At 38.3% G+C, this 27317-nt stretch overlaps 1 protein-coding gene and 1 pseudogene across 1 annotated transcript in view; one reads left to right on the forward strand and one right to left on the reverse strand.

The window, feature by feature from the left end:
- Window positions 1-325: 325 nt before the first annotated feature.
- Window positions 326-27317, forward strand: part of Ncapd3 (non-SMC condensin II complex subunit D3) — a 73460-nt gene continuing 46468 nt past the window's right edge. The window contains exons 1-14 of the mRNA XM_004862668.4: window positions 326-505; window positions 628-934; window positions 2975-3129; window positions 3773-3935; window positions 6073-6257; window positions 6876-7046; window positions 7143-7204; window positions 7552-7639; window positions 10944-11077; window positions 12992-13064; window positions 13907-14032; window positions 14171-14423; window positions 15278-15334; window positions 15952-16041. Coding sequence (XP_004862725.1) covers window positions 871-934; window positions 2975-3129; window positions 3773-3935; window positions 6073-6257; window positions 6876-7046; window positions 7143-7204; window positions 7552-7639; window positions 10944-11077; window positions 12992-13064; window positions 13907-14032; window positions 14171-14423; window positions 15278-15334; window positions 15952-16041 — 1621 coding nt within the window. The 5' untranslated portion in view covers window positions 326-505; window positions 628-870. The remainder of the gene's footprint in view (window positions 506-627; window positions 935-2974; window positions 3130-3772; window positions 3936-6072; window positions 6258-6875; window positions 7047-7142; window positions 7205-7551; window positions 7640-10943; window positions 11078-12991; window positions 13065-13906; window positions 14033-14170; window positions 14424-15277; window positions 15335-15951; window positions 16042-27317) is intronic.
- Window positions 20740-21791, reverse strand: LOC106010881 (serine-threonine kinase receptor-associated protein pseudogene; annotated as a pseudogene).

Genomic DNA, 27317 nt, shown 5'->3' on the forward strand with positions numbered 1-27317 from the left:
GGGCAGCGGCACAGAGCCTAGAGGGCACGTTTCGTCGCCCACCAGGCGGGGTATAGCACCGAGCAGCAGGGCAAGCAAGCCCAGGCTCCCACGGTGCAACGCACGGAGGTGTTTCGCGGCTCCGAGCCGAGAGGGGGAGGCAAGCTCCAGCCGGATGCGCTGTAGGTGCTGCACGCATGCGCTTGCCTTTCTCTCTTTCAGCCTCCCGGTTGCCAGGAGGTGTGTTCACTGCGCATGTGCAGTGGGAGAAAGTGGGCCTCTCCCTCAATGGAGATGGCAGCCCCGGCTTCTTTCCAGTACAACTCCGGCTCAGAGGTTCTGTCAAATACAAAGAAATGTAGACATATTCCGGCGATGCTTTAGGTTGCTTTTCCCTTATCGTTTTAGCTCAGTAAACACTGGGCTGCCACCTCCATTTAAATATATACAGCGTCCGGGAACCGTCTGACGCGGTGAAGGTAGCCCTTTGACACCCGAGAAAAATGTCGTTTGATAGAGGGCAAAGGTGAGTTATGACAGGTAGCATCCTGTTTGAAATTATCTTTAGCTTTCCTGCATTTAAGAAAAAAGAGGCGGGAATGAAGCTACAAGGCTTTTAACGTAGCGCCTGGCCCCTACTTTACACAGAAAGCAATAAATATACCACCCATCCGAACGTCTTACAACCTCGTCACTGCCCCGCCCCTATTCTTTGCGCATGCGGCGAACGACCTACATGATTGGTGAAGAGGATGAAATAGGTCCGGCACGCTGATTGGGCGATTGGAAATTTCGTAAGCTGTGATTGGTCCGCAGGAACGTCTCGGAGCGCGCGCGGGAGCGAGCTTTGAAAGTTGAGTACGGCTGTAGCAAGCTGGTGCCTCCGGTATCATGGTGGCGCTGCGGGACCTTGGGAGCGGCCTGCAACCCTGGTGCCCGCTGGACCTCAACCCCGGTGAGGAGACGCAGCCGCGAGTCCCGAAGGACAGGCTGAGGTGCTTTGCGCCCACGGCGGTGCCTCAGCTCGGGCCGGGGCGGGGGAGGGGGGGAGTTCCCGGCGTCGTGTGGGGTCCCCAGGCTTGTGCCTCGCCGGGACGGTGGCCGGCAGGGAAAAGAGCTGGTGTTGGTTGATCTCCATGCTTGAGTCTGTTTTCCTGGGCTGCTCCCTCTTATTCTGCAGGTCTCCCTGGACCTAGCGATTTTCATCTGTTCCAGTGGAATTAATTCGCAGATATCTTTAGCCAGGCTTGTTTCTTGACTTCGTGTTCATAGGTCCTACTAGATGTCTCGAATGCAGCAGACATCATCACAAGAATGGAGCGAGCTAGTGGCATCAGCCAGGCCACAAACCCCGGTGTCCTGTCCTTCGTGCTTACCCCCTCATGCCCAACCCCACAGGTTGTCCTGCCTCCCAGAACCAAGCCTGTCCGTACTCCACCCGGGCCGTTGCAGAAGTATCTTAGCTGCTTTTGCATGCTAACTTCCTATCAAGAACCAAGTGTTAGAAATGATGTGACTAAAGGTATGCAGATGACTTTAGGAGGACTATGGAATCGGACAGTTAATTCCTTACAAATTAGACTGTAGTGAACCATCCTATGCAAAGCTAAAACAAGAAATGAGATACATAGGAGCATTAAAACATTACTGGAAATACAGAAAGATACAGTTGTATTTTTGAGGTCTTAATGTTAGGCAGCATATTGCATATCTTTGGAAGGAATCTTGTGCAAAGTCACTTGAGCTACAAGGACTCCTTCAGGGTCTCAAGTGACAAAAGATGATGCGAAGATTTTATTCTAAAGAGGATGGAACTGGTTAACTGTCATTTCATTTGCTGAGTGCACTGTAACCCTGAGAATCAAGAGATAAAAAATAAAGGTGGTGGCTTCCCATCTCTTCTTTTCTATATATCTTGCTCAGCTTTTCTAAATCAATGGCAAAGAAAGAAAGAATATCAATTTGAAGTACTTTGACTAATAATTTTTCTGAAATTTCCACGTTTTTATCTAGTACCAATTTTATGTGTGGGACAATAAAAATGAAAACACTGAAGAAAAATAGCTGGTTAGAAAAAGTATGATAAGGCTTAGAGTTAAGAGAGCTTGGCAGGGAATCCAGCGAGAATGTGGTGTTAATACATTTTTCCCATTGGTCAAAGGGCTATTTCTGTATGAGTCAGACCTGTCTTCTCCAGTTTAAACTTCTTGAAGGAAATGGTATCTATTTTTTTTAATTAATTTATTTCGAGACAGGGTCTGGCTGTGCTGTTCAGGCTGACCTTGAACTCAGTATGTAGCCAAGGCTGGCCTAGAACTTGCAGCTATCCTCCTGCCTCAGCCTCCAGAGTGCTTGGATTACAGGTGTGTGCCGCCATGCCCAACTGTTATCTGTTTTATAACTTGGTACATTATTTTCCCAGGGCCCAGGAAAGTGCTCTACACTTTATTTAGCTTTATTAACTTGGTTATGAGATTTTTTTTACAGAAGTGCATGTGAGGCCATCATTAATTAATGTCTTCTAGAATTTATAGGAAAGCTTATCTATTAAGTGTGTGAAAGTGTCGTTCCCCAAAGCTGTTCCATCTAAAAAGTGTTTTGTTCCTTGATGTTTTTAGATGATTAAGCTAATAGCAAACTGTCAGTTGTGATTAGAAAAAAAGATTTTCTTTACTTTTACTAGTTTCAGTTACGCTACACCTATATTGGTATAGTTAAATGTGAGCTGTGACTTTTCTAAAGTGAACGTGGAGTCTAAAGGTGATTTGCTTTGCGTTGCTTTGCTTTCTTTTCTGAGACAGGCTCTCACCATGTAGTTCAGGCTGGCCTTGAACTCACTATGTAGCCCAGGCTGGCTTCCAGCACTCTGTGATCCTCCTACTTCAGACTCCTGAGTGCTGGGATTGCAGGCATGCACTTGCCATGCCCAGCTTAAAGGTGCTTGGTTTTTAAGTGTTTTTGAGCACTTGTTAATTTGGTTGCATTTTTCCTCTAGAATGGGTGGACACAGTGTGGGAATTGGACTTCACAGAGACTGAGCCTTTGGATTCCAGCATAGAAGCACAGATCATAGAGACTGGATTGAGTGCCTTCACAAAACTCTATGAAAGTCTTTTCCCCTTTGCTATTGAAGAATGTGGATCTTCAGAGGTAAAGAAAAAAACAATCAAGCTAGTAATGTTTAGGTGTTAAATAGATGTAGGAGTCCTTATTATAATCTAATTTTAGCTTTTTTTAGCAAATGGTTCAAAAAGAGTACAAGAGAAACATAAGGATGTGGTTTGTTCATTGGACTTCTGTTTTTTTTGTGGTACTGGGTATGGAACTCAGGACCCTGCGTTTTCGAGGCAGGCGTGGTCCCCCTGAGCTAAATCCCTAGCCCTCATTGGACTATCTTAATAGCTTTTTTCCAAAAATTTCAAGGTACTAGTTTGATGTTTTTTAACATGTGATGTTAGGTATTGGTATCTCTGAAATGTTTAATACAGTTCTTGTACTTATCTTTGTAATTTTGAATGATAAATTTTTAATTTTGATCTTTTGTTTTAGTCCTTTGAAGATGGCAATCATTTATCTAGGAGCCAGACTAGCAGACTGGTCTGTTACTCTTTTGGAGGGGAGGGCTGGAAATCAGATGTTAGGCTTTTCACATGCTAAATATGTGCATTACCACTGAGTTTCAGCCCCAGTTCTTATTACTCTTTTTGTGAGGCACTAAATACTTGTAAATAAATAAGCGATTTTTGGCATTTCTCTTAATTACTGGCTTTCATGATTTGCTCTCTCCCTCCAGAACGTTTGGACCTTTTTCATTGAGAACAGTATTTCTTATAGTACGCTGGTGGCATTATTCTATCACTTTGTTCAAGTAGTCCATAAAAAAAATGTCAGTGTGAAGTATCGAGAATATGGTCTTCATGCTGCTGGACTTTATTTTTTGCTTCTAGAAATACCAGGTATGTATACATTTGGCTCTCTTGTATCAGTGGGTTCTGCATCTGTAGCTTCAACCAATTGTAGATGGAAAATACTTGAAAAATGTTACAACTTGCTGATATGTACTGTGTGGTTAGGCATATGATGGTTGCATCTGTACTGAACGTGCCCAGAATTTTTTGACATTATTCCCTAAATTATACAGTAAGCAACTACTTACATAGCATTTCCATTGTATTAGGAGTTATAAGTAATGTAGAAGTAATCTAAAGCTGACTTGGAGGGTGTGTGTAGGTTACTTACAAATACTAGATGAAAGAAAACACCAAAATGAAATCTACCTGTGAGCACTGTTCTGCTTCCTCATTGTCATGCTTGTTAGAGCATTTACATGGTTGGGCAGTGAAAAAGTCTATCCTTCTCTCCATCCTAAATCTGATCAAGAAAAAACAGAGCATAGAGATGGAGCTGGAGAACCTTGAGTTCTTAGGATAGAGATAATCACAGGGTCAGCTTGTTGTTTGCCATTGTTTATATAAATGCATTTGTAATAAATGTTGTTTATTCTGTGTGATTTGGTAACATGTAAAAACATTCAGAGTCTTGAAAACTGACATATTATTGTTAATGCTCCCATAATGCCTTTAGCAATAAGTTTGTAAAGAACTTAATTGCTAGGTACTCTAGTATCATGATTGTAGCTAGGCAGTCTTAGAAAAATGGTAGTTTTAGAAATTGAGTTTCACTCTTCCTTGGCCAGATGTGTTTGCAAGGAAGTGTTATAAAATGTGTGGACCACTTGCAGCAAGCTGTTATCTTGCCAATTACTTTCTGTTTCTAAGTGTTTCTGTACTATGATGTAGATGCTCTTGATACTTAATATTTATCTACAGTTTTCAAGATCATTTTGTCTTTACTTAGACCCTTACATTTCTATGTGGATTTTAAGATCTGTATGTGAATTTCGCCCCCTCCCCCAAAAGAAAAGGCAGCTGGGATTTTAGCAGGGACTGCATTGAATCTAGATCTGTTTGAGTTAGGTTGTTGAGTATCTGGATTTTGTGTCTCTCTTTTAAATAGTGTTGAGCTATGTACTGATACTTCACAGTTGGTAAATTAACTTGATCCTTTTGAGAACTTTTTTAAAAACTGTGAGGGCGGTTATAAAGTAGCTTTTATTCCATATTTAGTTTACCCCTATTATTAAGGTTTGTTTCCTGTGAGGTCTCTACTGAATGCATTGGACTTTTAAGTCTTTCCACTGTGGCTGTTTAGAGCTCAAATGTGTCTCAGCTTTGTGTGAATTGTGAAAATAATTCTGGTTTCTTGGAAATATTTCTTTTCCCACCATGATTGGATTTTACTCCATACGTGCATACCTAATATTCAGTTCTGTGCAGATTTCTAGAGCTCTTTTGTATCTCCAGTTCCTTCAGTACCACATATATTCAGTGCTGCATATATTCCAACTACTCCTGACTTCCTGACTCAGATTTCTCAATTTAGCAAGACCTTTATAATCTGCTTCGATTCACCATTTCTCTGTTGCTGTCCAGAAATTGCCTTTAGGTATAAAACAGGCAATTGTAGATTTATTGTTTTCTTTTTTTCAGGGCTTGCTTTTCTTATACTGCCTGTTACTTAGTACCTTAAAATTTTTGTTTCTTAGTACCTTAAAAGTTTTCTAGTGTCTTACCAGTAGGAAGACAAGTACAAAACCAGTTACTCTATTGTGGCCACATGCGGAAATCTGTTTGTTTATTTATTTATTTAATCTGTGCAGTACTGGAGATTTAACCCAGGGCCTCTGCTCTGAGATAAGTCCCCATCCCTTTTTTAAATGTTGAGACAGGGTCTTGCTAAGTTGCTAAATTGCCCAGGGCTGAGCTAGAACTTGGAGTCCTCCTGCCTCAGCCTCCCAGAATGCTGGGATTGCAGGTGTGCAGCGCTACACCCAACTCTTACTATTTATATTTAATTTAACACTATTGTTCACCCTTAAGGCTGAAATTGAAAAGGGTGTTTTTATTAAAGATCATTATTATTCAAAATTAGTGAAAATCTTGTCTTTAGCTTTGTTTTCAAGTTTTTATCTGTTTGTTAATATGCATATTTGAAGACAATTTAATTTGCTTATTCTTTGTTTTTTATTACTAGGCAGTGTAGCCAATCAAGTGTTCCACCCAGTGATGTTTGACAAGTGCATACAGATTCTAAAGAAGAGCTGGCCTCAGGAATCTAAATTGAATAGGAAAAGAAAGAAAGAACAGCCTAGGAGCTCTCAGGTTAATTCAAGGGGCAACAGAAAGAGAGGAAAGCCGCCCAGGAAAGAGGATTCTGAGGTGAGAAGGAGGGGAATAATAAAACATATCTACACCACCACAGAGTTTTAATTTCTTCTAAGGATAAAGTTTGAGCCCTGTGATTATAACTAAATGGTCCTAAACTCTCATCTGCCATCCACTGTGATGGGAAGTTACCTTTGGGCTTTGTATGCTACCCAGGGACGTGGTACTGCATTGCAGCCTTTCCACCCTTCTTGCTAAACTTGTTCCCAGGTATGCTTGGCAGCTTGCTAACTGGTATATTTGCCATATGATTGTCATTAGGGCAGTTGAAGTATCCTGAAGGTCATGTCCCTAAGAATGTAATAGAATAGCATGAATTCTACATTTCTTGCATGACAGTATTATACAGTAGAGGTTTACTGACATCAGACTTGTGAGAAATCCAGGAATTCTCACTAACAAAAAAATACAGAGGTAGAAACTGCTATAGCGATCATCTAGTCGAGTCCTTTACCTTTGTGGCCATGGATCTACAATGAAGGGACCTGGTCAAGGGTGTATCACCTCAGCGATTCAGCTGCTGCCTGTAGTTTAACTGGGCTTGGTTTGAGTGAAATAAACCTTGGCATTATTATGTGGTCGCCTATATGACCTGGACTTTCCATAATCCAGATGGTTGAAATTATAGAAGAAGAAGAAGGTGATGAAGAGAATATTTATTTTTCTGCCCGAGATCTTTCTCAAATCCGAAATGCTGTCTTTGACCTTTTGAAGAATTTTTTAAGGCTTCTGCCCAGATTTTCCCTCAAAGAAAAGCCACAGTGTGTTCAGACTTGTATTGAGGTAAGTGTACTTGGGACAACTTCAAAGGGCATAGACAATGGCTAATTTCTTACCAAATAGGAAAAATCAGACTTTTCTTTGATATCTGTTTTCCAGGTCTTTGTTGCATTAACTAGTTTCGAGCCAGTTCTTCATGAATTTCATGTTACACAAGCCAGGTGAGCCATTAAATCTTCCACAGTTACAATATAAATATAGTATAGTATTCTTTGCCTCAATAGAAATATGTCATTTTATTCTAATTGGCATATGGGTAGAATTTACTCCCTTAAACAGTGCTTGGCTTAGAAGCCCTCTAAGGTGGCACATGCCTATAGTCCCAGCTACTTGGAAGGGTAGGGCAGGAGGATCACTTGAGTCTAGAAGTTTGAAGTCAGATTGGGCACCAGTGAGACTGCATCTCAAAAATAGTAACAACAATAACAAGTAAATAAGGCTTAGAGAGTTAAGAAATATTCCTAGTAAAATCATGTCTGTTAACAAGTGTTTTGGCTTTTTTCTTTAGAAACCTTACCCAAGCAAAATACATACCAGAACTCGCCTACCATGGATTATATTTGCTGTGTTCCCCAGTTCATGGAGAAGGAGATAAGGTAAGGGTGAGGAGGATCTAATTTAGTTACCAGGGAGACCACACAGTAGAAAGATGTAAAAATATAAAAGCATTTAATAATTCCTCTTTGTCAGCAGTTTCACTTTCCAGCATTTCAGTTCCCTGCAGTCCACCGCAGATGAGAAGTGTGAGTACAGTACCGTAAGATATTTCACAAGACCGTGTTCACACAACTTTTGTTGCAGTATAGTTGTTCTACTTTTACTAGTCATTTTAGTTAACCTTTCTGCGCTAGTGCCAGCCACGCTTTGAGTTATCCGTGGATAACTATCCATGGCAACTACTGTCATGTTATTTTATTTTACTGACATTTTTAGGACCTTCTACTATTTGTATAATAAAAATCAGTGTCACTATTTCTATTCACTGTCCAGTCTTTGTTACCAGATTTACATCCAATGTGCTCGTGGTTAGATTTCAGACCAAAAAAAAATGGTTTCAGTATGAATTAGGTAGGAAGAACAAATAAGCTGCTGAAGTTACTATTACAGAAATAGGCATGAAATTATTCTAAAAAAGAATAGAGAGTCACAGGAGTTTCAAGTTTCCCCTTGGGAGTTCATATGTGCTTCATTATATCTATTTGTATTTGTATTAGGTTAGCTGATAATTCTACAGAAATTATATGGGGTTTTATTCCTAGTTAGCATTGATATCAGATGTTGCCCTCTAAATTACTTTAATATTATTACTACAATAAACATCGAGGCTAGAGAATTTATGCATCACAGTATTTCTAAACTTAGATATGTTTAAAAAATAACAAGATTTTTGGAGAAAATAGTCGGTCAAGGTCCTGTGGCTTCTGGTATCTACAGCAGCTAATTTGTAGAAGCATATGGGGATTAAAGGAAGGTTTGGGCATGCTCGAGGCCCTGCACAGCTGTACTCACATTACGACTCCACTGTTCACTAGCTCTGTTTCCATGTGTGGTATTCAACTTTGTGAGAGCCTTAGTTATGGCACTTAACAGTTCACCCCACAGCAACCTGGGCAGTGTGACCCTCGGGAGTATGGATGAACTCCTGAGGGCCACGTGCACATGTCATTTCAACCAGGGGTTCTTGTTTGCATGACATAATGCTTGTACGTCTGTTTATTTGTTTTATGTTGGCTATTTTTTTACATACTTTTTGTTTAGAATGTTGTATTCACCTTTGATGTCTGTTTCTAGTGAAATCTGATAATAAGTTCTGGTTATTTTCTTTTACTAATTCATGTTTACTTGTGAAAAACAACCTATAATTTTGTGCTACAGTGTATAAAAACTCTTACCATAAAAACATTAGATGCAGTTTTTCTGTTTCTCCTGAAATCAGTGATACTCCTTTACAGCACAAAATGAACACGTTTGAGACGCTGAGACTGAATAGGAGGGAAAGGTCAAATATCTGCAAAAAAAAAAAAAGCTGAAAAAGGGAGAAGTGTTAGCATATCAGAGAGGAAAAGTCTGTGTCATGAAATGGAAAGACAGAAAAGACATCTCCTTATTGTCAACTATTTATAATACAAAAATATAAAACTTGAAAGAAGAAACAAAACTTTAAAAATTCCAGTACTGGTCAGTGATTATAATAAATCTATGGGAGGTGTTGACAGAGTTGACCAGCATCTAACAAGCTATCCTGTAATCAAAAAGTGAGGAAAAAATATCAAATATCATAAAATATTTATGCACTTTTTGGGCCAAACAATATGGAACTTATTATTTATTCAAAACAAGGGGGTTCAAAAAGTCATTTACAATTTAGGTCTAAAAGACCAAATAATTAAAAAATATGGGATAGAGAAATGCCAACCAAGACGTCCATCATTGATGTCTTCATTGTTTAGTGGGTAGACAATTTATAGAAATTATACAACCCACAGAAAAAAAGGAAAGGCCAACACAATGGTGTAAAGTATGTTGTTCAAAGATAGACAGCCTGGCATGGTGGCACACACCTGTAATCCCAGCACTCAGGAGGCTGAGGCTGGGGAGGCTGAGGAGGATCGGCTGAGTTCAAGGCCAGCCTGAACTACATAGTGAGATCCTGTCTCAAAAAAAAAAAAGACAGTAATACAAAAAGAATTCAGAAAGAGACTATATACTGCTGTCCAGTTTGTAATGTTGCTTTGTGTGTTAAATGTTTTATGATATGCCATTCACAGAAAAATTATTGAATAAATTTGATAAAATTGTCATTTTTATATTTCATGTTATATTATCTTATAAGAATTAATGAAAAAACATGCAATTTTTGGTCATCTTGTGTTTAAAAAATTGGACTGGTAAATGGTTAAATGAAGTTAAACATGGGCCAGGGGTTGAACTCAGTGGTTCCGCTGCCTGCCTCGAAAGCGCAAGGTCCTGAGTTCGATCCCCGGTACCAAAAAAAAAATGAAGTTAAACATGCCAAATGCTGAGTGAAATGCTTGCATAGAAAATGTTCGATATTTTATAATTTATTATATATAATTTCTGTGTGCTTAAAATATGGAGAAAATATAATCCACAGAAATATTAATGTCCTTTTTAATCATTAATCATGTCCTTTTTAACATTTGAAAAGCTAAAATGGAAAGGAAAATTTCCTATCCTTTTAATTAGGAGAGTTAGGCAGCTTTGGTTTTAACAGATCTTTACTTGACTTTGGACAACCAACTCACCTTTGGAGTTTCTTTTGTTATCTATTAATTGGAAATTGTACATTATCCTGCTTGCCTCATGGAGTTGTTGAAAGGCTTAAAAGTTAAATATATTGAAGTCTGGCTAATGAAAGAAGTAACTTAATGTACTACCTGCTACATGTTTGGTTGTAGTAGATGTTTTGTCAGATGAATAAATTAGCCAGCTAAATAAATTATATAAGCTAACATATTGCAAAGTGCTTTGTAAACGTCAACTAAAATATAAGTGTAAGATATCATTCTTCTCCCTTTTTAGAATACTAGTGCTTACTAATACTAGTACTTACTAGTGTACTAGTAGTACTAGAATACTTTTTAGAATATTAGTAGCATTCTTTACTATTTATAAGTAGCAGTTCTCTACTTGCCCTCAATTCTAGGTTATATGCAGTGAATGGGGAGAGAGACTAGATGGTATTCTATAAGCAGTTCTTTCATGCATTGTGCATTTATTGGGTTCTAATTATCCCAGTAACACATTCCTAGTTTTCAGCCAGAAATTCTGTTAACTTTGCCTATCTTCAGATGGCTTAAAGTGACTTATTATTGTCACTGTCTTTGAGATCTTTGTATTTTCTGTCGTGCATAAATTGAATTTTCTTTTCTCTTCTAGGTTATTGGTTGTATTTTCCATCAAATGCTAAATGTAATATTGATGTTAGAAGTGGGTGAAGGATCCCTTCACACCCCTCTTACTATTACTTCACAAGTCATCAGTCGTAAAAACCAGGCAGTCCAGTTTATCAGGTGAGGCACACAGATGTTTACTCTCTTTATCTTTGCCTCAGTCTTCTGGGGCCCACACTAACCAAGATTTCCAATGCTTATGGAGTCGGAATATCTGGCTGAATAGCAGTGTTGCGTGTCAAAATAATCTGGTTCTTGTGGTCTGAATAATTTTTGGTAGCCCCTGTGTCAAGGCATTGTTAAAAAAATAGAAAACCTGCAGTTCTTAGGCCAGAGCCAGCCTCTAACTTGATCCCATGCAGCCTGTGGGGTCAGCCTCTAAGAAAGACAGTTGACTCCTTTTTCTTACCACTGTCTGTGTAGGTTAGTGATGGCGAACCTTTTACAGACCAAATGCCAAACTATACCCCAAAACCCACATCTTCATCACAGAGTGCCAACACTGCAATTAAACCTGAATACTGAGATGTTGGTTTAGAACAAACAACTACATTAACATCTTTTGTCTTAAAATCACAGTAACCTGTGTGCCATAAGTTCACCATCACTGGCTTAGGTGTTCACCTCTCCAACAGAGAAAGAAGTCTGCTTCCTCTTCCTGTTTTATTTTTCTTTATGCACATCTCTTTGCTTTTGTTCCTTGCCATTTTTTCCTAATTTCTTCTCACTTTTCTATCTTCTTTCCCCCAATAGAAAGACCTTCCTGGAGGAAAAAAGTAAATTTCTTTTGCTTCTTTAGCAATAATTGATAGACTACTTTTTCTCCATGAGTCACTCAGCTCCGCTTTAAAAGTCCTGTCTTAGCTTTATTGGGAAAGATACATTTGCTGTGTCCTCAGCTATCCTTTCCCTCCCTCACTGAATATTGGGTATGCACTGTGGAGGTGCAGAAAAGAGTGGTGAGTACACACCTGGGACTGTGTATTTGCCTGCAGCTATGCACTGTGTAGAGCTGGAAACATGGGGTGATGATGTCTTCTCATCACTGAGCACATCATGTCTCGCTAAGGTTTTTTTGTTGTTGCTGTTGGGTGGTTGTTTTTTTGTTTTTGTTTCGTTTTTTTGGGTTTTTTTTGTTTTTTGAGACAGGGTCAGGCTGGCCTTGAACCCACTATGTAACCCAGGCTAGTCTCGAACTCAGGACAATCCTCCTGCCTCAGCCTCCTGAGTGCTGGGATTACAGGCATGTGCCACCAAGCTTGGCTGCTAAGGGTTTTTTTAAACATTAAACAACTAAATTCTTTAGGTGGAAACATGGTCACTTTGGTTCCTCTATGAGAGTTCATCACGTTGCCCATTGCAATAACATTCCTGTAATGATACAAATAAATTTAATGCTAAAAATGGATCAAATAAGGACATTATAATAAATTCTTGGAGCTTGGAGACATAATGTTACAAATGCATTAAAGTAACAGCATTTCTCTGTCCTGCCACAAGGTGGTAGTGTGTCTTAGTAGTGAGTTTTGGTTTGTTTTGGTGTGGTTTGCTTTTGGAGGTTACTCCTTCATAATAAGCTACATCTCAAGCTCCCCCCACCCCCCTTTTAAAATAGTGTAAGTTGTCCAGGCTGGGCTCAAACTTGAACTCCTCTTGCCTTAGCCTTCCTGGAGTACTTCCTGGGCATGTGCCGCTATGCCTAGCTATATTTTATGTATTAAAATGAAATTTAACAACTAGTCAAAATAGCTGTATGAAGATTGCATTTTTGTTTTTTCCTGACTTGGCTTTTCAACAACAGCTCTCTAAAACTATACATAGGAAATACTTAACAGTTTTCTACTCTAATACCTTATGCCTGTGCTCTTTATTTTATGGAAACAACTTACAATATGTGGGTAGATTTATTTTAATATTTGGAATTTTTAAATCACGGGAGTGGTAGATTTTGAGGACAGAGTCAGGGGAAATTACTCTTTTTTCATAATGATAGGTATATTATAAACACTAGCTGTGCGTTTTTCTTTTAAATAGCTCACTCGTGGATGAACTAAAAGAGAATATATTTCCAGTTCTTCGTATTCTACTGCAGCACATCTGCGCCAAGGTACCATTTGCTTTAGTCATGATAATGATAATATGCTAGTATGTAACATACATGAAGAAAAATGTATATTTGTTATTGGTAATGTGTCTATAATTACTAAAATGTTTTATTTAATACTAAATGTTCTAAATAAAGTATTCTTTTAAAAAATAAACTTTATTTTGGAAAATATTAAACAGAAACAAGGAGAATTAGGTGCTGAATCACCATCATATACCCACATCTCCCATCTTCATTAATTTTGTGTCATTTCTACACCCCTTCCTCACACATGTGCACACTGGGTTGTTTCTTCAAGTAGATTCCATTATATCCTTTCATTCATAATATTTCAGTATATATCTCTTAAGGGTAAGAACTCTTTAAAAATGTAACTACAAAATATTAACATGCCTTAAATAATAGTAATTCAGCCAATGTTCAAATTTTCATGAATATCTTCTAAATTTATATAACTGCTTAGACAAATGATTCTTAATTTAAACCCTACAGATTCTAGAGAGCCATAAACTCTGAAATTGTGTGATAAATTTGTGTGTAATTTTGTTTCTTTTTTTTTTTTGAGAGTAGGAAGAATTTTTTGAAAGAAAGATAGCTTCTGTCTAAGAGACAGAAGGGGCCCCAGAACGTGGATTGCCCCTGTATATGTAATTTTTCTGGAGAGGGTTTATACTTCAGTTTTCAAAGAGGTCTGAAGCCTAAAATTTCTTAGTCATTTACATAATATTTAAAGATCATTAAACTGGTTACACTCACTAATTTTCAACATACATCACAAAGTGGGTTTCAGTTGTCAGACACATGGTTAAAGAGTAAACAGCTTTCTGAATTTTGTGTTTCAGGTGACAGATAAATCAGAGTATCGGACCTCTGCAGCTCAGTCCCTTGTGCACCTGCTGAGTAAACTTCCTTGTGGGGAATATGCTACATTCATCTCCTGGCTTTACAAATACTCACGAAGTTCTAAGGTAGGAATTTATCTGCATAAAATCCCTTGTCCTGGCTCTGTCAGGGTAGGTATATTATAAACAGTCAGATCTGAGGCAAAAGAGTTTCTTTGGTTCTTGTTCCTATCTCATGGTAATTTTTATGATTTGCTTTGCCAGATTGCCCACCGGGTTTTTACTCTTGATGTTGTCTTAGCTCTCTTAGAGCTGCCTGAAAGAGTGGTGGATGGCACCCTTTCCTTGGAGCACCAGAAGTTCCTAAGGCACAAATTCTTGGTGCAGGAGATTATGTTTGACCGTTGTTTGGACAAGGCACCTACTGTGCGCAGCAAGGCGCTGTCCAGCTTTGCACATTGTCTGGAGCTATCTGTTCACAACACATCAGAGAGTATCTTGGAGCTGCTCATTAACAGTAAGTAGGAGAGGCTGAGAGTGTAGTTCAGTGACAGAAGACAGTGCAGTACTTGCCTGGCATTTACAGGCCCTGGGTTTGGTTTCCAACCCTCCAAAAAAAGTCTGGATGTAAACTGTAAGGGATCATTCTTTAGTTTCTTTGCTGTGGCAGAAATAATGGGTATGATATGAAGGCGATGATGAGTTTTTGCAGTATTGGGGTTGACCCCGGGGTCTTTGCTCTGAGCTACATTCCCACCCCTTGTTATTTTACTCATTTTGAGGCATGGGCTAAGTTGCTAATTTGCCAAGACTGGGTCAAATTTGTGATTGAGGTTATAGGCTTACACTACTATGGCCAGCTTTTGGTATGGTTAACTTTTATCTTCATAAGTCATTTTCACAATCTTTTGTGGTGATAAGAATCAAATCCAGGGCCTTGTACATGCCAAGCATGTGCTCTGCCACTGAGGTACACATCTAATGTTTTTGTTTTTTTGAGGCAGGGTTTCACTCTAGTCTGGGCTGGCCTCTAACTCATGGTCCTCCTAGCTCAGCCTCCTGAGTGTTGGCATATACCCCTGACTTTGAATGACTTAAAATAGGGACTCCTGATCCATTTGAAAGGCCTTTTTAAGGAGTGTCACATGTTCATGTGTTAGAGGTGACGTTGACCGCTTTTGCGGTTTGCACTGTTGGGTGTTGGCTGTATTGGGCCTGATCTCCTCTGAGAGTGTAGATGAGGACATGATCCATTGTCAGCAATTTAGAATCTGCTTTGTCATTAGTCCTAATTACCTTGATTTGAATGCCTCTGTGATATTTATTCATGGTTCATGATACTTTTTTCCTCTTATCTATGCTTATTTTTAGGTCCTACAGTTTCAGATACAGGGATTCATCCTGGTACCTTATTAAGAAATTCATCAGGTAATGAACGAGTATATTTTCAAATATTGCTTGTCTTTTTCTTTTTTAATAAATTCTTTTTTCTTTTTCTTTGTTTTTTTTCTTCTCCATACTGGGGATCAAAGTCAGGACTTTTTGCTTGTGAGGCAGGCATTGGGATCACTGAGCTAAATCCCCAGCACATAATTGTCTTTTAAAGACTTGCTGAATATTTAAAATTTTTTTCCTCCCCGCATATTTACCTGTGTTAATGTTGTACTTTTCTTCATTATGCAAGAAGTTGAAATTCACCTCAATAATAATATAACTTGATAACATGCTGTACTTATACATACTTTATTTTTCTCTCTTTGAGTCAGGGTCTTGCTGTGTAGTTCAGGCTGGCCTTGAAATCACTGTGTAGCCCAGGCTGGCCTCAAACTCACATCACTCCTCCTGCCTCAGCCTCCCCAAGTGCTGGGATTATAGGCATGCACCACCATGCCCAGCAACATGCTATTAAAAGTATAACAGCCCGAGGTTTACCTCAGTGGCGCCAGTGCCTGCCTGGCAAGCGCAAACTCCTGAGTTTGATCCCCGGTTCTGCGAAAAAAAAAAAAAAAAAAAAGTATAACAGAATTTTACCTTTCTTTTTTTAGCATTTTCCTGTCAAAGGCAGACATTTAACCCTTCTGAACCAGCAGGGGAGATTAACACAGACAGCAGTGGCCACATAGTTGGATCTAGAGGTATGTCAGATTTTGTCATCATAAGATGGGTAACACTATTCTGTTTTCCTTCAGTAACAGAAGTTTTGATTAAGAACTGTGGGTTCTATATATTCTTTCTCAAAATTTTTCAAACTTGGTTGGCTTTTCTGGGTCCCTAGTATTTCTGTATGAAACTTGAGCTGTCGATTTCTAAAAATAAAAAAGAGCAAGAAAACCACCTTGTATTTAATAGGGATTGATATCTAGATCCATTTGGAAGAGTATTGCCATCTTAACATGTGAGTTCTCTAATCCATGAACATCTGATGTCTGTTTATTTGATTAGGTCTTTAATTTGTTTCAAGTGACATTTTGTTGGGGTTTTTTTGTTAGTATGTGTTTTCAGTACAAGATGATATTCATCATGAGGCGTTGGTACATGTATATAACACATCTTAATTCTTTTTATGTTCTCTTCCCTCCCCCTTGCTTCCATCTCTTGCTTCTTTTTCCATCTGGAAAAGGTCTCTCCCTATTTCCTATTATCTATCTTTTATTTTGCTCTTTAAATCATTTATACTTTCGGTTTCTCTTTTTTTGTGTGTGTACGCTTTATTTATTTTGTTTTGTTTTTTTGAGATGGAGTCTTGCTCTGTAGTTCAGGCTGGCCTTGAACTCATTATGTAGCCCAGGCTCCTTCAAACCTGTGGTAATCCTCCTGCCTCAGCGTCCCAAGTGCTGGATTTGCATTTCTCCTAGAAGAGAAACCATGCGATATTTAAGCTGTGTGGTTTGTTTTCATGTGAACAAGTCTTGATCTTTAATCTGAAGTATTTTATTCTTTTTGATCCTAATATAAATGAAATTTCTCTTAATGTCATTTTGAATTGCTTGGTTTTTACAAATGATTTCTGTTGAATGATCTTGTATTCTGCAAATTTACTAAATTTTGGTGCTAGTTTCAAAAGTTGTTGTTAATAGCTCCTTCTACCTTTCTATGTAGAAAGTGAAGTCAGCTATGAATAGAAACAGTTTTATTTTTCCCTTTCCATCTGGATGCCTTTTATTTCATTATCTTACTTTTTTACCCTTACTAGAATCTCTAGTATAATGTTGAAAAGAGTGGGAAGAATACACATCTTGGTCTGTTTTGGTACTGGGGGAAAGCTTTTGGTCATCACCATTGAGTCTAGTGTTAGCTGTGGGCTTTGTTCAGGATGATCTTTCTCAGTGTGAGGAAGTTTCCTTTTATTCTAAGTTTGTTGAATGTTTTTATCATGAAAGAGGGTTTGATTGTGCATATGCCTTGTCTGAATCTAGTGGAGGTGATTGTGTTTTTGTCTTTCATTCTGTCAGTATGGTATTTTTATTGACTGATTTTCACATGTAGATTCAACATTTCATTACAGGGATAAATTCTAAGCATGATGTATAACTATATCATGCTTGATTTGATTTGCTGGTATTTTATCGAAAATATTGGTGTCTGTACTCATAATGGATATAAGTTCTTTTTTTTTCTTTAATTGTCCTTGGGTTTGCTATCATGGTAATGCTGACCCAATATTATAAGATGGGAAGTGTATTCTCTTCTATTTTTTGAAAGAGTTTGTGAAGGATTAGCATTCATTTTTGGTAGTATTCTCCTGTAAAAACATCTGGTCTTTGACTTGTGTGTGTGTGATATAAGGTTTTTTAATTAGCAGCTTCTTTTGAAGCCAGCTTTGCATTTTGTATCTTTCTAGAAATTTGTCTGTTTCACGTAGGGTACTTGATTCATTGGCATAAAATTGATCTTGGTATTTACTTTATATTCCTTTTATTTATATAAAGTTGATAGCAATGTCTCCTTTATCCATTTATATCTTTTTAAATTTCTTTTATTGATACATTTTAGGTATACAACACGTTTACATTTATCATTGGGTGCTTGTACCTGTGCATGATGTATCTTGGTTCTTATTTTTTTCCCTATTCCCTGTCCACCCTTCCCTATTTACATAAATTTCGTTTCCATTTTTTTTCTTTTCTTATAATTTTTCCTTTTCCTTCTTTCCTCTTCCCCTCCCACCACCCCTATACCTTTGGACCTTTTAATATTTCAGATTATCAATTATTCATTGTAATCATTTTAATCCTTATTTATACTTTTCGTTTCTCACAGTAGAAAAACTATTTGGTATTTATGCATGTGTGTCCTATTTATTTCACTTAAAGAGTATGGCCTCTATATGCATCCATTTAGCTATAAATGTCTCTAGTTTCTCATTCTTTATGGCTGAGTAGTACTCCATTTTATAAAAAAACCACATCTTCTTTATCCAGTCTCCAGTTCATGGGCACTTGGGCTGTTTCCAAGCTTTAGCTGTTATAGACTGTGCTCCTATAAACATGGGTGCACATATATCACTGTGGTATGATTCTTTTAATTCTTTTGGGAAGATACCCAGCAGGGGAATAGCTGGGTCAAATGGAACCTCTAGTGCTAGTTCTTTGAGGTATCTCCATACTGATTTCCACAGTGGTTGCACCAGTCTGCACTCCTACCAACAAAGGAGAAGGGTTCCTTTCTCCCCACACCCCTGCCAGCATTTGTTATTGGTTGATTTCTTGATAGCAGCCATTCTTTCTGGGGTGAGGTGGAATCTCAGTGTTGTTTTCATCTGCATCTCTCGAATGACCAGTGATGTTGAATATTTTTTCATATGTTTATTTGCTGGTTTTACTTCTTTGTCTGAGAAATATCTGTTCATTTCAGATGCCGATTTTTGAATTGGATCTTTGAATTCGGGGGGGGGGTCCTGACTTTTTTCAGTTCTTTACATAGTCTAGATAGTAGTCCTTTGTCTGAGGTACAGCTGCTAAAAATTGTTTCCCACATTATAGGATGTCTCAGCTCTGTTGGTGGTTTCTCTTGCAGTGCAGAAGCTTTTTATTAAGATGAGATCCCTGTTGTTGATTCTCTGTGCTAGTTCCTGTGCTCCTGAGGTTTTGTTCATAAAGTCTTTTCCTATGCCACTGTCTTCAAGAGTTCTACCTAACTTAACTTCCAGCAAGTTTAGTGTTTCTGTCTTGATATTTAGATCTTTAATCCACTTTGATCTTACTTTAGTGCATGGTGATAGGTATGGGTCTAGTTTTAATCTTTGGCAGGTTGAAATCCAGTTTTTCCAATACCATTTATTAACTAGGCGATCTTTCCTCCAATGATGGTGGTTGGCTCCTTTGTCAAAGATGAGGTGGCTGAGTATGTCTGAAGTTGTTTCCTCATCTTCTAATCTATTCCACTGATACTGGGGTCTGTTTCTTTGCCAGTACCATGCTGTTTTTATCACAGTGACTTTGTAGTATAGTTTCAAGTTGGGGATTGTAATACCCCCAGCTAAGTCTCTGTTGCCTAGAATTGCTTTTGTTTTTCCATGTCTCTTCTGGTTCCTAATGAATTTTTGGATTGTTTTCTCTAATTCTGTGAAATATATTGTTGGAATTTCAATCGGCGTTGTATTGAATCTATATAGTAGTTTTGGTAGTATGACCATTTTCACTATATTGGTTCTTACTACCGAGGAACAAGGGATGTCTTTCCATTTTCTTATATCCTCCTCGATCTCCTTTTTCAGCGTGCTGTAGTTTTCAGTGTAGAGGTGTTTTGCTTCCTTTGTGAGGTTAATTCCTAGATATTTCATTTTTTTGGATGCTATTTTAAAAGGAATTCTTTCCCTAATTTCTCAGTGAGTCTGCTATTTGTGTATATGAAGGCTATTGTTTTTTAACTGTTGTCCTTATATCCAGCTACTCTACTGAACCTGTCAATTAGGTCTAGAAGTCTTTTGGCCGAGTTTTTTGGGTCTTCTGTGTAAAGTATCATATCATCAGCAAATAATGGCAGTTTAACTTCTTCCTTTCCTATCTTTATTCCTTTTATTTCTTTCTCTTGTCTAATTGCTGTGGCTAATGTTTCCAGAACAATATTGAACAGGAGTGGTGATAGTGGGCATCCTTGTCTTGCTCCTGATTTTAGCATGAAGTTTTCAGTTTTGAACATTTAGTATGATGTTGGCTGTTGGTTTTTCATAGCCTTAATCAGGTTGAGATAAAGACCTTCTATTCCAATTTTCTGTAGGGTTTTTATCATGAATGGGATGTTGGATTTTTGTCAAATGCCTTTTCTGCATCTGTTGAGATGATCATATAGTTTTTGTCCTTGACTCTGTTAATCTAGTGTATTACATTTATTGATTTACGAATATTGAGCCATCCTTGCATCCCTGGGATAAATCCAACTTGGTCAGAGTGTATGATCTTCTTGATGACCCTCTGTATTCTGTTTGCCAGTATCTTGTTGAGGATTTTTGCATCTGTGTTCCTTAGGGAGATTGGTCAGTAGTTCTCTTTTTGGGTTGGGTCTTTCCCTGGTTTTGGAACCAAAGTAACACTTGCTTCCAGGAATGAATTTGGAAGCCTTGCTTCCCTTTCAATTTCCTTGATGAGTTTAAAGAGTAATGGTTATAGCTCTTTAAATGTCTTGTAGAATACAGTAGTGAAGCCATCAGGACATGGGCTTTTCTTTGTTGGTAAATTTTTTATTTTCAATTTCACTCATTGTAATTGTGGTGTTTAGAATTTCTATATCTTCTTCATTTACCTTTGGCAATTTGTATATATCTAGGAGTCTGCTCATTTCTTCCGTGTTTTCCATTTTATTGGAGTACAGGTTCTCGAAGTAGGTATTGATGATCCTATTCCCGCTGTTTACTGCAGTGTTTGCCGGCAAGCAGAGTAACTCTGAAGGCTGATGTTTTTCTCTGCTTGCTCCTCTAGTCCATAAATGATCTAGTCTGTGGCACATGGTTGATGCTCAGGCTTTAACTTCAGGAGTTGAAGAATAAATGGAATTTGAATTTTCTGAAGCAATTTCTTCTAGTTCTTCTTCTGTTGTCTCTGGAAAATTTATCTTTGACTTTACCAATTCACCACTATCTTCTTCTGGAAGCACACATTTCCAAAGGCCAGAATTTTTTCCTACTACACTCTGCCACAGTATCAGAGTTCCATCTTCAGAGCCACTGGCGTAGAGTTCTCCATCAGGACTGAATCTCACACAATGAATGAGACCAAAGTTTCCTTTGTAGGATTCTAATTCTTCTCGACTGTTATAATCATACTTAGAAAGTTTAAAATCTTCACCACCTGCAACAAGAAATTCTTTCTCGGGATGAAGAGATGACGAATTGATGGTTTCAGGTATTTCAAAGGATTTAATTGGGTCCAAACTTACTGCACTATGAAAAGCAATCGATCGTCCATAAGTAATAACCAGGATCTCTCCCTCAGGGATATATTCCATACTACTAACAGACACATTAAAGTTCAGAGATTTCACTTCTGTCATAGTAGCATGATCCCAAAGTCGAATAGTTTTATCATCAGCTGAAAGAATCTGTTTATCCTCACTGCACCATAGAGCTTTTTTAATATTGGAAGTGTGAACACTGATTTCTTTAGATTCTGCTTCAGGTTTGTTTAAGTCATATATGCATAGTAGTTTATCTTGCTCTCCAGTTAACAAGTAACTGCTATCCTGTGTGAAATCCATGGTCTTGACCATGTATTTGTGAGCCAAGGTCATAAATTCATCTCCTGAGACAGCATCCCACAATTTGGCTATGAAATCTGCAGCTGCAGTAGCTGCTTTGGTGGCATCCATATTCAGTGTTGCTCCCCCACACAGCACCTTTATGACCCAAAAATGTTCCGATCAAATCTCCTGTACCTCTGTGGCATAACATAGGTTTTCCAGACTCCCAGCCCAGAAGAAAGGGCTTTGGGGCCGCCGTCCATCCTGCCACTCCTGGCCCAGAGGAAGGGACCTCTGGGCCACCATCTGTTCCACCGCTCCTGGCCTTGAGGTATGGGCTTCTGAGCCACTGTCCCACTACTCCTGGTCCAGAGGAAGGGGCTTCCCAACCACCATCCCTCTGGCTGCTCCCAGCCCAGAGGAAAGGGCTTTTGGGCCGCCTTCTGTCCCGCCACTCCTGGGCCTTGTCCCACCTCTCCCAGCTCAGAGGAGGTGAATGACACGGCCACCAACAGCACCCTCCCTGCCCCCCCAGCCAAAATGAGAAAACATGTAAATAAGTCTCAAAACCAGACTTCCAAGTCACCTACAGCAACCCCAAAGGGAAATGAGATGGGACACTCTGATACTCAACCACCTGGACCCACTGAACTGGCAACAAAAGTGGATCTGGAAAAAATGAAATCAGAAATAATTTCTCAGATAACAGGAGAAATTGTGCTCCTAGTACAAGACATGATTAATAAGTCTAGAGAGGAACTGAGGAACATGATGGAATCCCAACATAGGAAACAAATGGAATCCACAAAACAGATGCAAATAGATTTCCAGGAGATGAAAAACTCCATTGAAAGTCTACACAGCAGAATGAGCCAAGGTGAGGACAGAATTTCAGATATAGAAGATAAGATTGCAATTAATGACCATAAAAAGAAAAATTGCTTCAAAATAATCAGGGAACATGAGAAATCAATCCAGCAGCTGCTAGATGATGCAAAGAAGAATAACGTAAGACTGATTGGACTCCATGAAGAAACAGGAAGCAGTGGAGATGACATAAAAAAACTCTTCACAGAAGTAATGGCAGAAAACTTCCCAAGCAGGGGAAAAGAGCTTGACATACAGATAAGTGAGGCATATAGGTCTCCAAATAGCCTTGATCAAAAAAAAATCTACACATAGGCATATAATTGTTAAGATTCCAGAAACTCAACAGAAGAACAAAGTTCTACAAGCAGTTAGAGAAAAGAAAGAAATCACGTACAAAGGAAAGCCCATCAGAATCACAGCAGACTTCTCAACACAAACCCTCAAGGCAAGAAGAGCTTGGAGTGACATATTCCAAGCCCTAAAAAAAAACAGCTTCCAACCCAGATTGATGTACCCTGCAAAACTATCTTTCAAAATTGATGGAGAAATAAGATACTTTCATGACAAAGAGCACCTTAGGAACCTTGTGAATACCAAACCAGCACTCCAAAGAATTTTACACAATATCCTAGGAACAGACATTGAGGATCACAACCCCAGGAAGCAAAGCAGAATGAACCCATCTGGCATGACAAGAAATTAAATGGAAAGGGGGAGAACCCAACAAAAATAAAAAGTCATGGCAATGACAAGTCAATACGTTTCAGTTATAACCATCAATGTTAATGGTCTCAATTCACCAATCAAAAGAAATAGACTGGCAGAATGGGTCAAGAAGCAAAATCCAACAATATGCTGCATACAAGAAACACACTTAATTCAAAAGGAAACTCATAGACTGAAAGTTAAAGGGTGGAAAATAATACTCCATGTGATGGGAATCCCAAAAAAAGCAGGAGTAGCTATCCTCTTTGCAGATCAAGTAGATTTCAAACCAACAGTGATTAAGAGAGACGAAGAAGGACACTACATCCTTGTAAAGGGAACAATCCAAGAGGAAGAGATGACAATCATAAATATCTATGCACCAAACACTAGTGTGCCCAACTATATAAAAGAAATACGGACATGAAAAGTCACATATGCACTAATACAATTGTAGTGGAAGACCTCAACACCCCACTGTCACAAATAGATAGATGAACTAGACTAAAAATAAGTAATGAAATACTAGAACTCAGTCGAACTCTTGAACAAAAGAACTTAACAGAGGTTTACAGAGTCTTCCACCCCACAAAATCAGAATACACATTCTTCTCAGCTGCACATGGGTCATTCTCCAAAATAGACCACATACTCACACATAGAACATGTTTAAGTAAGTGCAAAGGAATTGAAGTTATCCCCTGTATATTATCAGACCATAGTGCGATGAAATTGGAGATCCATAGCAAAAGAAACTCAAAAAATTTCATAAACACATGGAAATTGAACAACACACTTCTGAATAACCATTGGGTCCCAGAGAAAATTAAAGAAGAAATCAGACAGTTCCTTCAATTAAATGACAATGACAATACAACATATCAGAAGCTATGGGACACAATGAAAGCAGTCTTAAGAGGGAAATTCATAGCAGTGAATAAGCATATTAGGAAAACAGAATGAGCCCAATTAACCTGATGCTGAACCTCAAGCTTCTAGAAAAAGAAGAGCAGGACAACCCCAAAGCTCATACAAGGGAGGAAATTATAAAGATCAGAGGAGAAATCAATGCAATGGAGACTAAGAGAATGATACAAAAAAATCAATGAAGCCAAGAGTTGGTTCTTGGAAAGAATCAACAAAATTGACAAACCTTTAGCCAACCTTATCAGAAAAAGGAAAGAAAAGGCCCATATCCATGCAATTAGGAATGAAAAGGGTGAAATTACAACAGACCCAGCAGAAATCCAGAGGATCATCAATACCTCCTTCCAGAACCTATAGACCAATAAGATGGACAACACAGAAGAAATGGACAGATTCCTAGATACATATGAATTACCAAAGTTGAACGAAGTAGACCTAAAAATTCTGAACAACCCAATATCAACCAATGAAATTGAAAATGTAATTAAAACTTATCAACTAAGAAAAGCCCAGGCCCTGATGGCTTCACTGCTGAATTCTACAAGACATTTAGAGAGGAACTGCTGCCACTAATGTTTAAAGTCTTCAATGAAATTGAAAAGGAAGCAATACTCCCAAATTCATTCCTGGAAGCAAGCATCACCTTGATCCCCAAAGCAGAGAAAGACCCAACTGAAAAGGAGAACTATAGGCCAATCTCACTAATGAACATAGATGCAAAAATCCTTAATAAGATACTGGCAAATAGAATGCAGAAGATCATCAAGAAGATCATACACCCTGATCAAGTGGGATTCATCCCAGGGATGTAGGGATGGTTCAACATATGCAAATCAATCAATGTAATACGCTATATCAATAGAGCCAAGGACAAAAACCATATGATTATCTCCATAGATGCAGAAAAAGCATTTGAGAAAATCCAACATGCATTTATGATAAAAACCCTACAAAAAATTGGAATAGATGGTCTCTACCTCAAACTGATAGAAGCCATCTATGAAAAACCAACAGCCAATATCATGCTAAATGGTCAAAAACTGAATTCCTGCACACTAAAATCAGGAACAAGACAAGAATGTCCACTGTCGCCACTCTTGTTCAATGTAGTTTTGGAAACATTAGCCATGGCAATTAGACAAGAGAAAAAAAGAAAAGGAATAAAGATAGGAAATGAAGAAGTCAAATTGTCATTATTTGCAGATGACATGATACTCTATATAGAAGACCCCAAGAACTCCACCAAAAGTCTTCTAGACTTAATAACCAAATTCAGTCAAGTAGCTGGTTCCAAGGTCAACAAACAAAAGTCAATAGCTTTCCTCTACACGAATGACAGACTCACTGAGAGAGAAATAGGGCAAATAATTCCTTTCACAATAGCATCCAAAAAACTGAAATACCTCGGAATCAATCTAATGAAAGAAATCAAAAATCTCTTCTCTGAAAACTATGGCACTCTGGAAAGAGAGATTGAAGATAATATCAGAAAATGGACAGACATCCCCTGCTTCTTGGTAGGAAGGATTAATATAGTGAAAATGGCCATACTTCCAAAACTGCTATATAGATTCAATGCAATTCCAATTGAGATCCCAGCAGCATACTTTATGGACCTTGAGAAAACAATCCCAAACTTCATTTGGAACAAGAAGAGACCCAGAATAGCAAAAGCAATTCTAGGTAACAAAGACATGGCAGGGGTTATCACGATCCCCAACCTGCAACTCTACTACAAAGCTACTGTGATAAAAACAGTATGGTACTGGCAAAGAAACAGACCTGAGGACCAGTGGAACAGATTAGAAGATGCAGAAACAACGCCAGACACACTCAGCCATCTCATCTTCCATAAAGGAGCCAAACACCTTCACTGGAGGAAAGATATCCTCTTTAATAAATGGAGCTGGAAAAATTGGGTTTCACCTTGCCGAAGATTAAAACTAGACCTATATCTCTCGCCATGCAGTAAACTAAAATCAAAATGGTTTAAAGATCTAAATATTAAAATAGGATCTCTGAACTAGTTGGAACAGAGGTTAGGTAGAACTCTTGAAGACATTGGTGTAGGAAAAGATTTTATGAACAAAACCTCAGTTGCCCGTGAACTAGCACAAACAGTCAACAAGTGGGATCTCTTCTTATTAAAAAGCTTCTGCACAGCAAGAGAAACCACCAGCAGTGTGAAGAGACAACCCACAATGTGGGAAAAAATCTTCACCTGCTCTTCCTCAGACAAAGGTCTACTATCCTGTTATTTATTTGGGTTCTCTCTGCTTTCCTAATATGGGCATTCACTGCTGTGAATTTCCCAAGCAGAACTGCTTTCATTGTTTCCCATAGATTCCTGTATATTTTACTGGCATTGTCATTTACCTGTAGAAACTGTCTAATTTCTTCTTCAATTTCCTCTGTGACCCATTGGTTGTTCAGGAGGGTGTTATTCAATTTCAAGGTGTTTGTGGGAGTTTTGCAGTTTCTTATGTTATTGAGCTCTAATTTTATTGCACTATAGTCTGATAATATGCAGGGGGTAACTTCAGTTCTTTTACATTTACTTAGACATGTCCTATGAGCTAGCATGTGGTCTGTTTTGGAGAATGACCCGTGTGCAGCCTAAAAGAATGTGTATTCTGATTTTGTGGGGTGGAACACTGTAAACATCTATTAAGTCCATGTGTTCAATAGGTTGGTTCAGTTCTAGAATTTGGTTGTTGACTTTTTGTCTAGATGATCTGTCTATTTGTGATAGTGGGGTATTGAGGTCCCCTACTACAGTTGTATTAGTGGTTATTTGATTTTTCATGTCCAGTAATATTTGTTTTGTATAGTTGGGGGCATTTGTATTTGGTGCATATATATTTAGGATTGTTATCTCTTCCTCTTGGATTGTTCCCTTCACAACGATGTAGTAACCGTCCTTGTCTCTTGTAATTAGTTTTGGTTTGAAATCCACTTTGTCTGCAAATAAGATTACTACCCCTGCTTTTTTCTGGGTTCCTGTCACATGGAGAACTGTTTTTGATCCTTTTACTTTCAGTCTATGAATTTCTTTTTGAGTTAGGTGTGTTTCTCGTATATAGCATATTGTAGGATTTTGCTTCTTAATTTGTTCTGTCAGTCTATTTGTTTTGATTGGTGAATTGAGGCCATTAACATTGAGAGTTATAATTGATAGATATTGAATCATCCTTGGTATGATGTTTTGCTGTTGTTGCCTCTTTTATTTCTTATA

This window comes from Heterocephalus glaber, unplaced genomic scaffold, assembly GCF_053883595.1.
Source record: "Heterocephalus glaber isolate CG9 unplaced genomic scaffold, H.glaber_assembly_v1.0 deba00001446, whole genome shotgun sequence".
NCBI classification, from domain to species: domain Eukaryota; kingdom Metazoa; phylum Chordata; class Mammalia; order Rodentia; family Bathyergidae; genus Heterocephalus; species Heterocephalus glaber.